Source organism: Hipposideros armiger, unplaced genomic scaffold, assembly GCF_001890085.2.
Source record: "Hipposideros armiger isolate ML-2016 unplaced genomic scaffold, ASM189008v1 scaffold_102, whole genome shotgun sequence".
Classification (NCBI taxonomy): Eukaryota; Metazoa; Chordata; class Mammalia; order Chiroptera; family Hipposideridae; genus Hipposideros; species Hipposideros armiger.
The window spans coordinates 2154185-2167667 of NW_017731452.1; the positions used below are offsets into that span (position 1 = coordinate 2154185).

At 37.5% G+C, this 13483-nt stretch overlaps 1 protein-coding gene across 3 annotated transcripts in view; it reads right to left on the reverse strand.

Moving 5' to 3' along the window:
• The window catches only part of CNTNAP4 (contactin associated protein family member 4), a 213234-nt gene that overhangs the window by 37801 nt on the left and 161950 nt on the right, over positions 1-13483 (reverse strand). For 2 of the 3 annotated variants that reach the window (XM_019646480.1, XM_019646481.1), the window contains one exon: positions 2162-2401. The exons of the other annotated variant lie outside the window; for it this stretch is intronic. In XM_019646480.1, the coding sequence (XP_019502025.1) occupies positions 2162-2401 (240 nt within the window). The remainder of the gene's footprint in view (positions 1-2161; positions 2402-13483) is intronic. 3 annotated transcript variants of the gene reach the window in all.

The window sequence follows — 13483 nt, forward strand, 5'->3', positions numbered from 1 at the left end:
AGACATAAATCAGGCTTCTTGACTTTCATCTCCCTTACCACCCATTTTCGTATTTAAATTTTAAGGCCCATCTATTATTCTATAGCTAGAAATACACTGGCCATCCCGTAATAGGAAGAAAGGAAGTTTGAGGGGTCCTCTTACTTTCTAGGATCAACGGGCAGAAATTTTCCTTTCTGCCTAAATATTTTCTCCTATTTATTGTGCTCTGCAAAACGACTGCTAAATCCAGCGATCCACACAAGCAACTATGCAGGCTCTTTTGAATCATTTTACAAAAGGATGGTATGGCACTTATAGGAGATTACTATCCCAAATTCACACATGCGAGTGTGCGTGCACACACGCACACCAAATACATATGAAAAAAATGAAGAGGACAGTGGGGGAGAGAGTCAGTTTTGGACCCCTGAACCCTGCTTCTCTCGATTACTACAAAGGGCCAGTTGCTGAATAGCAGTTGTAGATGATGCTTACTGATAATAAAGCAAGGTCTCCATTCCCTTGCCACTTCAGGAGATTTTATTTTTCATTTGTTTTATTATTTTTATCTATCATATACATTTTATATTCAATATAATATATGGATGCAGAATAACATTCCTGATTGCACTTAGCAAGATGAGCCAGAAATCATTTAGATTCAGAAAATGAAGAAATGTTCTTGTGACGCAGTGGTCTTAATTCTAACTTGAAACGTGAAAGGTCTCCAAAGATGACAGCACCAGTGTGTGTTTTCTGACTACAGGTTAACTTTAAATTATAACTTATTTCTGATGAGAGAGGAGGTGACTTGAAGAGTGCGTTCTTGACAACTTTTCATTACATAATCCCAAATGCCTTCTTTGCAAATTGGGGGTGAGGGAGTGGCTTCAATTTGGGGCCAATTTTTGTTAGCCTCCTTCCAGAAAAGATTCAGTAACCCAGAAACACTTAAATAAAGCAACTGAAATTAAATTAGATGACAGTGTTCTATGAGAAACTGAAAGTATAACGAATGTTTGTATATTCAGAGAAGTCTGCCGAGAACACTCAGTACTACAGTCAGTTCTTTTTTTCTTCCATGGCACAGCTCAAGGAAGGCGAGCTGAAAAATATTCCACTATTTTACTTCACAACCATCATAAAACAAAATGCCTGAGAATCTCTATTTTGTCATACATCAATATTTAGTGGACATTTTTCAACAGGGTCTTATTTTTCTTTCATGCTGTCCAACTTATATGTTTTATGCATTTGGTGACTTTTTTTCTTTTCCATTGTCTTTCTAGTTGCACATTTCTGCTTTGCACTAAAATTAGGCCATTTTCCTTCATGATGTTCATGTGCACTTATCCCGCCTGGTGTTCTCTGTTGTGAATTTTCAATCTCTTTTTATTTCACAGCATATTGGCAGGTGACCATCCCTGATGAACTCCTCTGCAGTTAGTTAAAGAATGTTTATCTTGGCACCTCAGCCTGTCACACTAAAGTGTATACATTGATTTGTATATTCCTCTTTTTTTTTTTAGTTGAACCACCCTGCCACCTGTTGGCAGATCAGCAGCAGCTCAGCTTGGGCCAGGACTCGAACTGCTGTTGCTCAGAGCTCACACTCTTGAGCGAGCTCTTAACCAACTGAGCCACTCAGCCGGCCCTTGTATATTCCTATTTTTATTAAATGCATTCTTTCAATTATGAAAAACAAATTTAATGAAAAAGTTATTTATATTCCTGGAAAAATATTTGTTTGGCAAAAACGAAAAAAAAATAACAATGCTTCCTAAATTTTCTAGCATTGTTGCTTATCTTCATTAAAAAAAAAAACCACAATAATAACTTAAATTATTTTAAAAGAAGGAACTGCCCCAAGGGGCAGGTTGTTGACAACCATATAAAGAGCATCAGCATTAGATGGGTAAAAGCTGACTGAGCAGCTAACACTTTGACATCTAGAGGCAACTATTAGAGGACTTATCATCAATAGACACTAGCTTTTTAAGAACTGAGGCAAATACCTAAGTAATGAAGTGTGGTTAGCATAAATTGGTAATTTGCAAAAAAAAAAACCCCAGAGAAATGGAAATATTTTTTTGTTTGTTTCAAATAGCCACATAGACAAGAACTCGCAGACTTCTTTTCATGTAAATTTCCCTGTTAAGGTTCCCCATGTCCTACCTACCTTTTGAACAGAAGGGCCCTGTGTATGCAGAGAAGGTGCAGTCACAAGAGAACCCACGGGGCTTTTCTCTGCATTTCCCTCCATTGAGACACAACTTTCCGTAGCTGCTGCAATGCCCTCTACAACCCGGCTCAACTCCGGGAGTCACCTTGGCTCTCTCCTCCAGGTCCACAGCCAGCCCGTTCAACTGCAGAGACCGAATGCATCCCAGAAAGCCTCTCTGTCTGGTGGCCGTTCCACCTAAAAGGGAAATACTGCAAATGGAAACACGTTCCTAGGTGTTTTATTCAGGATTTAAAGACCAAACAAAACTGAGGCCTCACAGAGAATGCCAAAAATTGTGGCCTTACAGAGATTGGCAAAAATGTGATGAGCAAAAATTATAATTTTGGAAGCACAATTTGTGACAAAATATTAAAAGATTTCAAAAAACAAACAAACATTAATTTAATTTTTTTTCCAAAAGTGGAATATGTTACATGTTTGTTTTCTAAAAATGCTTATTAACTTTAAATTGAAGGGTTATTTTTTTATTAGTCTCTTTATTTCAAAGAACAAAATAAAGGCTGTAAATTATTTTAATTCAAATTAACAGTGAGATGTACTGATATTCTTATGTAGACACAATATTTTTTTTTAATTTAAAATGAGTATATTTGTGGACAAGTGTGGTTTGTCCTTTGTATTAAAATCTAATCCTGATGCTGGTACGGTTTTAATTTAGTGAGGATTATGAATAAATCCTTGAGTCCTTCTAATTTGACTGCATTGATGTGATCTTTTGGTTGTTGCTTTTTTTTTTTTTTTTGGTTGAATTTTTTTCTAAGTGTTGGTCCAGTGTTCATTGTTTTAAACTTGGAAAGATTCTCAACAAAAATGGGGAAGGAGATTAATGAAGGAATACAGTGGTATAACATTTATTGAATAATATACAATATGCACTTATCAAGTCACCTTTGAAGAGGTTTAAAATGTGTGGGTAGGATCAGACCCTGTTATCCTAAGGCAGAGGTTCTCAAACTTTAAGGAATATGAGTATCACATGGAAGAGTTTCTTAAAAATACAGATTCAGGGACTCACTCCAAGAAATACTGGTTCTGTGGGCCAGAAATAGGTTAGTGAATCTACAGTCAACAAGCCTCATGGGTGAACCTTTTTTTTCTTTTTAAATTTTTATTTTTCAATTGCACTTGACATACAATATTAGTTTCAGGTGTACAATGTAGTGATTAGACATTTATATAAGTTACAAAGTGATCATCCCAACAAATCTAGTACCCATCTGACACCAAACATAGTTACTATAATATTAATGACTATATTCCCTATGCTATACTTGACATCCCCACAACTGTTCTGTAACTACTAATTTGTACCTCTTAATCTCTTCCTTCCCTTCACCCATCCCCCCAACTTCCCTCCAATCTGGTAATCTAAATGTTCTCTGTATCTTTGAGTTTATTTCTGTTTTGTTTGTTCATTTATTGTATTTTATATTCCACATGTAAGTGAAATCATATGGTATTCGTCTTTCTCTGTCTGACTTATTTCACTTAGCATAACACCCTCTAGGTTCATTAACGTTGTTGCAGATGGCAAGATTTCATTCTTTTTTAATGGATGAGTAATGTTCTGTTGTATATATTTACCACTTCTTTATCCATTCATCTATTGATGGAGACTTAGGTTGCTTCCATATCTTGGTTATTGTAATTAATGCTGCAATGCACATATGGATGCATATGTCTTTGAATTAGTGTTTTGGATTTCTTTGGATAAATACCCAGAAGTGGAATTACTGGGTCCTTCTTTGTCTCTTGTAATAGCCTTTGTTTCGAAGTCTATTTTGTCTGGTATTGCTGCTACCTCAGCTTTTTTGTTTGTTTGTTTCCATTTTCATGAAATATCTTTTCCATTCCTTTACTTTCAATGTGTGTGTGTCTTTCTATCTAAAGTGAGTCTCTTACAGGCAGTATGTGTAAGGGTCTTGTTTTCTTATCCATTCAGCCACCCTATGTCTTTTGATGGGAGTATCTAATCAATTTACATTTAAAGTAATTATTGATATGTTATAATTGCCATTTTGTTATTCATATTTTTTAAAGATTTTTTTATTGGGGAATTGGGGGAGGGGAACAGTGTTGAGGAATCGGGGAAGGGGAACAGACAAGTTGTTGTCCTTTTGTTCTTCAGTCTAGCTGTGGAGGACGTCGCTTCACTGGCCCATGTTGGTATTATCATTGAGCTCTTCCCAGGTGAGGCAGTCACTCGCCGGCCATTGGACGGCCACTCACTGCGGCTTACAGCAGCTCACGAAAGCACACGCCAGCTGCTGACCAGCCCCACTGCAGCCTACGCCAATGCCGACGACTCATGGCAGGTCGAGCTGTTGTTCACCATCTTAGCTGTAGAGGGCGCAGTGTCACTGGCCCTCATGTGGGATTTGAACCCAGGGCCTGCTGCTCAGAGCTAGCATCTCAAGCCAACGCCTAACCAACACACCACTCGGCTGGCCCTGTTATTCATATTTTTATCATTTCTTCTTCTTTCTTCTTGTTCTTGTTCTTCTTCCTCTTCCTCTTTCTCTTCTCCCTCTCCTTCTCTCCCTCTTCTCCTTCTTCTAGCAGTCTGTTTAACATTTCTTACAATACTGGTTTGGTGATGATGAACTCCTTTAGTATTTTTTTTGTCTAGGAAGCTTTTTGTTTGTCCTTCAATTCTAAATGATAGTTTTGCTGGGTAATTTGGTTGTAGGTCCTTGCTTTTCATCACTTTAAATGTTTTGTGTCAATCTCCTCTGGCCTGAAAAGTTTCTGTTGAGAAATCAATTGGCAATCTTATGGGAGCTCCCTTGTAGGTAACTAAGTGCTTTTCTCTTTCGCTCTTTAAGATTCTCTCTTTGTCTTTAACCTTTGGCATTGTAATTATGATGTATCTTGGTGTGGGCCTGTTTGGGTTCATCTTGTTTGGGAGTCTCTGTGCTTCTTGGGCTTGTATGTCTATTTCCTTCACCAGGTTAGGGAAGTTTTCCATCGTAATTTCTTCAGATAGGTTTTCAATTCCTTGCTCTCCCTCTTCTCCTTCTGGTACTCCTATGATGTACACTTGATGTTGTCCCAGAGGCCCCTTAAATTATCCTCATTTCTGGATTCTTTTCACTTTTTGCTTTTCTGATTGGGTGTTTTCTCCTACTTTATCTTCCAAATTGCCAATTTGATCCTCTGCTTCATCTAATCTACTGTTGATTCCCTCTAATGTATTCTTCATTTCCATTATTGTATTCTTCATTTATAAATGGTTCTTTTTTTAATGTTTTCTATCTCCATTTTTATGCTTCCTGTCTCTTTGTTGAGGTTCTCACTGAGATCACTGAGCATCCTTATAACCAGTGTTTTGAACTCTGTATCTGGTAGATTGCTTGTCTCCATTTTGCTTACTTCTTTTTCTGGAGCTTTGTTCTGATCTTTCACTTGGGACGTTTTTCTTTTTCTCCCCATTTTGGCTGCCTCCCTCTGTTTGTTTCTGTGTATTAGGTAGTGCTGCTATGTCCCCCAGTCTTAGGAAAGTAGCGTTAGTAGTAGGTGTCCTGTGGGGCCCAATGATACAGTCTCCCTGGTCACCTGAGCCAGGTGTTCTAGATGTGTCCTGTGTGGGGGCTGTGTGTGCCCTCCTCCTATTGTAATTGAGCACTGACTGCTCTTGGCACATCAATAGGAGTGACTGACCCTCAGGCTGATTGGTTGTGAGGACTGGCCTTGACTACAGTGGAGAAGCTGTTGTGCAGGGGCTGACTCTGCAGAGCAAGATTCACTTTCTCATGGGTGAATCTTATTCAATCATTTGAACACCATAGTTAAAGCACTATCCTAATAGGAATGTAAGCACTAGGACTTCATTTAACTACCTCCTAATCTAGCCTTAATTACTTAGAATCTCCTTATCCTTAGAGATTAAACAGTTTTTTTCTGGTATTTCATAAATAAAACTTGGCCAGAAAGACCCTAAGTAAGAAGGTCTTTGTCATCATCTACCAGGCTTTATAGTTTACCAATTTACTTTGTATATTATCAGTGTCCCTCCATTAGAGTACACATGCAATAAGGCTGCTTCAATCACACTGTATCCCCAGCACACTGAACAGTGCCCGACACTGAACAGCTATTAAATAACTACTTACAATAACTAATTAATTAGCAATTAAGATTAACAGTAACTCATTATCAATACTGAATTTATTAATAGTTAATTAATGCAGTTGTTCATGAAACCAGATTACACCTTAGGAGTGGGAGATGGGGGCTTGGTGCTTCAAAGGTTGAAGAGGGGAACATATTTTACAGCACAGGGATGTTTGGGTTCCTGAGACAGAATGATGATAAAACTCAATGAATACAAAATATAAAATAAATTAAATAAATCTATATTTTTGAATAATGAAATACCATGAAGAGGAAATTAAAAGAATTCCTGAGAATTTGGGACTCGTGGCACTAATGCTCCTGATAATTCAGATTCATAGATATAATGGTCTCTATTCAAATGACTGTATTTAAATTTCTGTATTTAAATTGTTTCAGTTGACATAATTTGCATTGCCTCTTCATTCATAATCTTCATTGCCTCTTCAATGAAGAATATAAAAGTCTTAAGGGCGTGGGTCAGATTTTCTATTTCTAAATCCAGACGCAGTGTGGTATGGACACAGACATATTCCAATTCCAATATATGTGGATTTGACAGGGAAGAAAGAGTTGATTTCATCCCAGGGTTCCAGAGTAGCTAAAAATCTTGTTCCATTTCATTTACTCAAATTCATTTCATTTACTTGTTTCATTTACTCAGTCTCCCACCATTCTTGTAGTCTCTCTTTTCCCTTATTCTCAGGACTTTTATTCCTTCCACATCAAACCTGCTACTCACCTTAGCTTCATACCTCCCTAGCCTCCTACTCTGATAGCTCAACTCAATAAGAATGTCTAGGGCTCAGAGTTAAGTCATTGACTTAGATTCTTTTGGTATCCCTGCTGGAGTTTTCTTTCCTGGGGAAGACAGTCCGCAGCCTTGGTTTTAGCTTTGGCTCAGGAGCTCTTTGGAGGAGGATCAGATGCTGTGAAATTTGGATTAGTGGTGTACTCCTGGTTTATTTCATTTACTTCATGTTATGATACTTTAAAATCATGGTATATAGTTTGTAGCACATAGTAACGTTAAATCATGGACTGTTATGCATTTGTCCTCTGAGACATCCAGTTCCTCTGATTTAGATGTTTCTCTCAGTCTGCTAGTGAGATAATAATAACTAAATAACTTGAAATCCAACAACTGAATACCATCCATTTTCACCTATTCCACCTTGTTCATTTTTGTTTTGTTTTGTTCAGATGATGAGAAACCAAAGGCGTAGAGAAGGCCAGGGACAAGCCCATGGGTAGAGCCGAAAAATTTTGGAATAAACACATTTAGTTAGAGACAGAGATAGAACCAGAAACTACAGTGGGCCTTTTGTTACAAGAAAGCCCCATTCCTCTCCCTAGAAAAAAATGTGATCAAAGAAGAAAATTTCCATTTTCCTGCTGCTCCTCAGATCATTTTCAGTTTAAATGGCATTTTAGTTCGGCAATTTTTATTTAGCAGCTATTTGCTGAGCCCTGTGTCTGACATTGGAGGTACAGATCTGGCTCTCAAAGAGCTCATAGTCTAGTCTTAGATTTAGACAGGGAAACACATAATTACTCCATGATGCAAATGGTGGAAATAGATACTATGTGGAGAATAAGGTCAGATGATGGGGATGTCAACAGGAAAAAATAAATATACAGATGTGTGAAATCCATGCTTAAATAGTACTTGTAGCAGTGAGAAGAAAATCAGCACTCAGCTTTGTAAACAGGACTTCTTAATTCTGTACTTTAAAGAGTTAATGTTTACCTAATCAAATAGTTTTAAATAACATTTTTTAATTATCAAAAAGTAATGTTAATTAAATATAAACATTTGTGTCATACATGTATTAAGGATTTTTACTTTACCATTAGGTTTTAAGTTAATGACTTTTTATTTTAAGATGTAACTATTCTGCAAAACATGGATATTGTAAATAGGATTGGGTTTGAAAGCTTAATTAAAGATTCCAGTGCCTTTTCAGGGTTAGAGTATGTCCAATGAAAATGAGTTGCAGTTTGAGTAATTGATTCTGGATGTTTCTGCTGAGTTATTTTGTTTTGAACTGTCTTCCAATTAATTTTCTATCAATGTCCCTGCCATACTATATCAGAGATAATGAATTCCAAACTTCCCAAACATTGAGTATTTTGTGGGACAAATGCCTAACCTTTCTATGTGAATGAATATAAATGAATCTGTTCACGTATAGAACAGTATTGGGATATTGCAACTAAATAAGTGTGCTAGGCGCTGCGTAGAGACTGAGTGAGCCCAACCCTTTTATCCCGTTCATTACTCTCAGGAAGCTAGTCTAAGCGTCATGGAGTATGAGCTGACTCTTTCTTATGCCAATTTTCCACTACTTTTGTGGCAGGAAGGCCTTTAATTTTTAATGGAAAATTATGTATGTGCTGTGTTTGGATATTATTGATGATTAATTGGGAACAACTGTATAATTCACTCAGGGACCTGAAAGAAAGAAAGAAAGAAAGAAAGAAAGAAAGAAAGAAAGAAAGAAAGAAAGAAAGAAAGAAAGAGAAAGAGAGAGCGAGAGGGAGGGATGGAGGGAGGGAAGGAGAAAGATCCCCACACTTCCTTTAAAATTCAAAGTTATGGAGGTTTGTCTGGCAGAGTACAGGGGCTCTGACCATAGCACTGTGGCAGAGAAAGGCTGCTAGGGCCCTGTCCACAGATCAACCTGGGGCAGGAAAGTGACAGGACATGCAATCTGGGCCCAGGACCAAGTAAGGCGAGTGAAGAGAAAAGGTGGTCTTCTGTGTACCTTGCACTGGATCTTTGGTCCCGTCCTACCCAGCCATCCTGATGGAAGACAGCCTTGCAGAAATGATGGTAGAAGCTAAGATAGAGCTAGGAGACTAGAAGCCCTGGGAGGGCTGGAACAGGAAAAATTGTTCTCCTCTTGTCCAAGGAACTATTATGGTTGACAGAGGCAGCTAGTGTAAGCAACAGTGTCTGTCATAGGCAGAGAATTCAGTCACTTTTCCCTGAACCAAAATCAGCGGTAAGAACGTGCCCTGGTGGGATTAGCAGCAGGGAAAATGGGTCTATTTAGACTTCTCACATGTCAGGGCCACAGCAGCTCTCTGTTTTGACCCTAGTAAGGCTGATTTTAAAGAAATGAACTGTTGGTAGTACATCATATTCTCTGATCTCAGAAAATCCCATGTGAAATCTGATTTTCATCAACAATCACCCAGATTTGCCTAATGGACATGAAAAAGTACACTGGGAGGCTAAACGTGAAAGACACATCTCAAGGAACAGAGAAGATAATTGAGATAAATTATATGATTACATTAAAGAGAAATGTGACTTTTAGTGCACTGCACTTTGGTAATGGGGGAACATATTTACTGCAAAAGAAAATTAGTCTGAAATAAAATTATTCAAATATGAAGTTATTTAGCATTCTCTTCCTATAACTATGTTAGCCTATCAAAAACAAACTAAATGTCAAAAAAATTCTACAATATATTATAATTAAGAACTTCTTTCATCAAGAGACACCATGAACAATATGAAAATACAATCCATAGAGATATTTGTAATTTATCTGAAAAGGTCTCATCCAAAATATATAAAGACTTCCTACAAATTTATTTTATTTTTAAAGAAGGCAACCCTGTAGAAACAGGCTGAACAGCCATTTCACAAAGGAGGATATCCAAGTGGTCCACAGAGATTTGGCAGTGTCTCCTAAGGCTTCACAATATATGCATATGCATGTCCTATGACCCAGTATTCCACTCCTAGGTCCACACCCAACAGAAATACAAGCATAGGTTCACCGGAAGACCAGTACAAGGACATAATGGCAATATCCAACTTTGAAAGTACACAAATGCCCATCACAGTACATAAATAAATCTTTGTACCAATACTGCCAATTCCCCAAAAGATCCCCAGTTGATACTAATGTGCAACTAAGGTTGAAAACCAACCTTCAGGGCTTCAATATGCTTAGAGTTCAACATTAACCTTTCTGTACGATGTTTAGTAATTGCTCTAGATACTCAATAAATGTTTGTAGATTTGATGCAATTCAAATGTAATACAAATGACTTGTGAATCTATGTCAGGGGCCCTTCCTTCTCCTTCAGGTCCTAGTCACAAAATATTGAAATGGAGTTTGTCCCATTTAAAAACCTGTCAGTTAAAGAATTTAGACTGCAAACAAAAATTGCAGAGCTGGTTGAATGAAAATCAATTCAAGGCTAATTTAAGAAGCTTCTAAGAAAAATGCTGAGTTTACAAACCAAAATAGAAAATGACCACTGTCACATTTCAGCTTAAAAAAATGATTGATTCTTTTCTCTCCTTCATTTCTGTGGTTGGAGAATATTTGTGGGCATACGATAACTTAAGCAATGACTCTGGACATTGAGTCCTTGGTGATAACAAGGTCAAAGGCGTATGTTTAATACACCAACTAGCACCATGTCACTAAACTTAGTTTTTAAGGTAATGAATAGCACTTCTGCATAGGACTATTTAAGATATGTCATAAATCACACACATACCAAAAAAGGACAAGCGAAAGAATGTGAAAAGGTCGGTACAAACCCAGTACCATAATTAAGAGGAAGGAGGGAGAAAGATGGGCTACAAACAGAAGGTGAATCATCATTTTTAGTATGAAAAGCAATGTGAGGCTGAGATTATTTGAGGAAGGGAGGAGATGTTCATCTCAGTGGTACTCATTGTTTCTAATCTAACTATCACATTACATTAATCTTAAATTTTCTTACTTTTTCACACAAGGGTTTTTGTTCATTATTTTAGTACTCCTTCACTTTACATGGCGTCCTATAGAGAGATTAGTTGAAGCTAATTGTTTTACTATTTGGAACTACAGGGATTGTTCAAATCCATCTATTTTATAATTCTTCGGTGTAGGCTAAAACTAGTTGAATCTCTGAAACTATCTATCATTTCTTTATTCCTCTTTCAATCGCCATATATAATTGTTGCCCAGCTGAATCACACTTTTAATCATGCTTTCTATTTATTTTTACTGATTTTGCTCAGAAGTTAAAGCATTAATCTTGCACCAGAGTTTCACTCTGACATATGAGTCCCCTTTATGATTGGTCTTTAAGGGAGAGAGTGAAGCAAGCAATAGAGAAAATATGTGAGATGCTTTCATGTTATCCCATTGCAGTAGTCACTTCTGAGAGGCTGCAAAAAACTTTAAAGTTTTAATCTAAAAAAATGTAATGTCAATAAATATCATCAACACAGGCTTGGCTATAGTAGCATAGCGAGATGGAGAATTTAAATCAAAATTAACATATATTCAAATATCCACAACATTTTAAATGTAAATAAAAAGTATTAATGATAGTATCTCAAACAAACATATTTCTACATTACCGAAATTTCTAACATTTCCTATTTTTATTTGGTATTTGAAATATTCTACAACACTTTTTATGTTTTCTGCAAAGTTTATTCACAAACAAGAAGGTGCATTTTTGGTAAGAGCTGCTAAATGTGGGGGTGATAAAAAAAATTTATCTTAGACTAACACTAACTTAGTCTTTCAGTTTTCTCCTGCATTTATACAGATTGTTTCCATGTAATTTAAAATATTGCTACTATAATATTATTATTATCCTCATCCTCAGTGTCTGGATTTAAAATATTTTTCTTAGGAGAAAAAAGTTATGCTGTAAACTATAGACTTACTCTTTGCAATTACATTTAATTGGGACAAATTCATTTGTCCCAATACCCAAATACAAGTGATAGTTGTTATGCACACTTGAAAATACAGATTAACGTAATTATTTTTAAGATGGAGGGGTGAACTACAAATTAAACTGTTGAACTTGTATGTAAGGGGAATGAAATTACCCTTTAAACTGTAACCAGAAAATCAATTATATTGAATTAAAGCGGAGATTCCCAGTCACTCAGTGAGTCACTGGCTCTGAGAACAGACTTCAGGCTCACATATAATATTTGAAGGTATAAATATATGGGGAAATAGTTTCCAAGAGAAGATCCCTGCTATATCTGACATGTGCTGGCACAGAACATATGACAAAGAAGCCCCATTTCCTGGAGAGAGTGTGATTATGGGACAGGTGGGATGTCACTGAAGGAGAGGAAGGAGGGGAGATACTTTTTCTGGGCTGTGAAGGAAGACTTTCGCAGCCTGAGAAGAGTGTGGATTGTAGTATATAATCTAGATCGCGGGGCCAGGAACAACTTTAATCATGCTACAAATGAGGACAAAGGAGAAACAAACAGCAACAAAAAACTCAGTTCAGGTGAGATGAAAAACTCAGAGATGTTGTAAGGAACCCAGGGACCCACCGAGCAGCGTCTTGCCCCCAGGAGATTAGCGGGGGTACGTTGTAGAGCACCAACAGCCATAACCACATCATTAGCACGTTGTGTGCATTGACTTTCAATAGGGCCCAACTCTGTTTCTCACCACTTCCACGTAAGCCCACACCACCATTCTCTCTCATAAAGACACTGCCACAGTCGGCAGCCACCCTAGTCCCTCCATCCGCGTTCCTCACAGCAGCCAGAGAACGTGGAAAATGTAAACGGGATCATGCCACTCCGCTGACCCCTTGAAATCAATTCCAAATTCCTCACCATGGCCTTAGAGGCTCCGTATACAACCCCACCACGTCCCGCACCACTCCCTCTGTCTCTCGTGCGGATTCTGTCCTCCAGCCACATGGATTTCCTCATTGCTCCATGACTACCTGAAGCTCGTTCCTGCCGCTTGGAGCCTGTCCCTGCCCCTGGAATGCTCTCCCTTCGGGTGTGCACGGGGTTCCCTCTGCCTTACCTGGCTCTGTTCAAATGTGAGGTCTTCAGAGAGAACGCCCCTGACCGCCTTACTTGAAAAGACGCCCTCCAACCGAAAGCACTGCCTGCCTCTTTACTCTGCTTTTTACTTATAGTATTTGTCATGATCTGAAATGATTTTATATATATATATATATATATATATATATATATATATATATATATACATACACACACACACACACACACGAGTATATATGTGCATGCATGCATGTATATACATACATATGTATACTTATATATAGTTTGTTTTATTTTGTCTTATTTTTTTACTCTATTATTGGCTGTCTCTTGTCTCCTCCTCT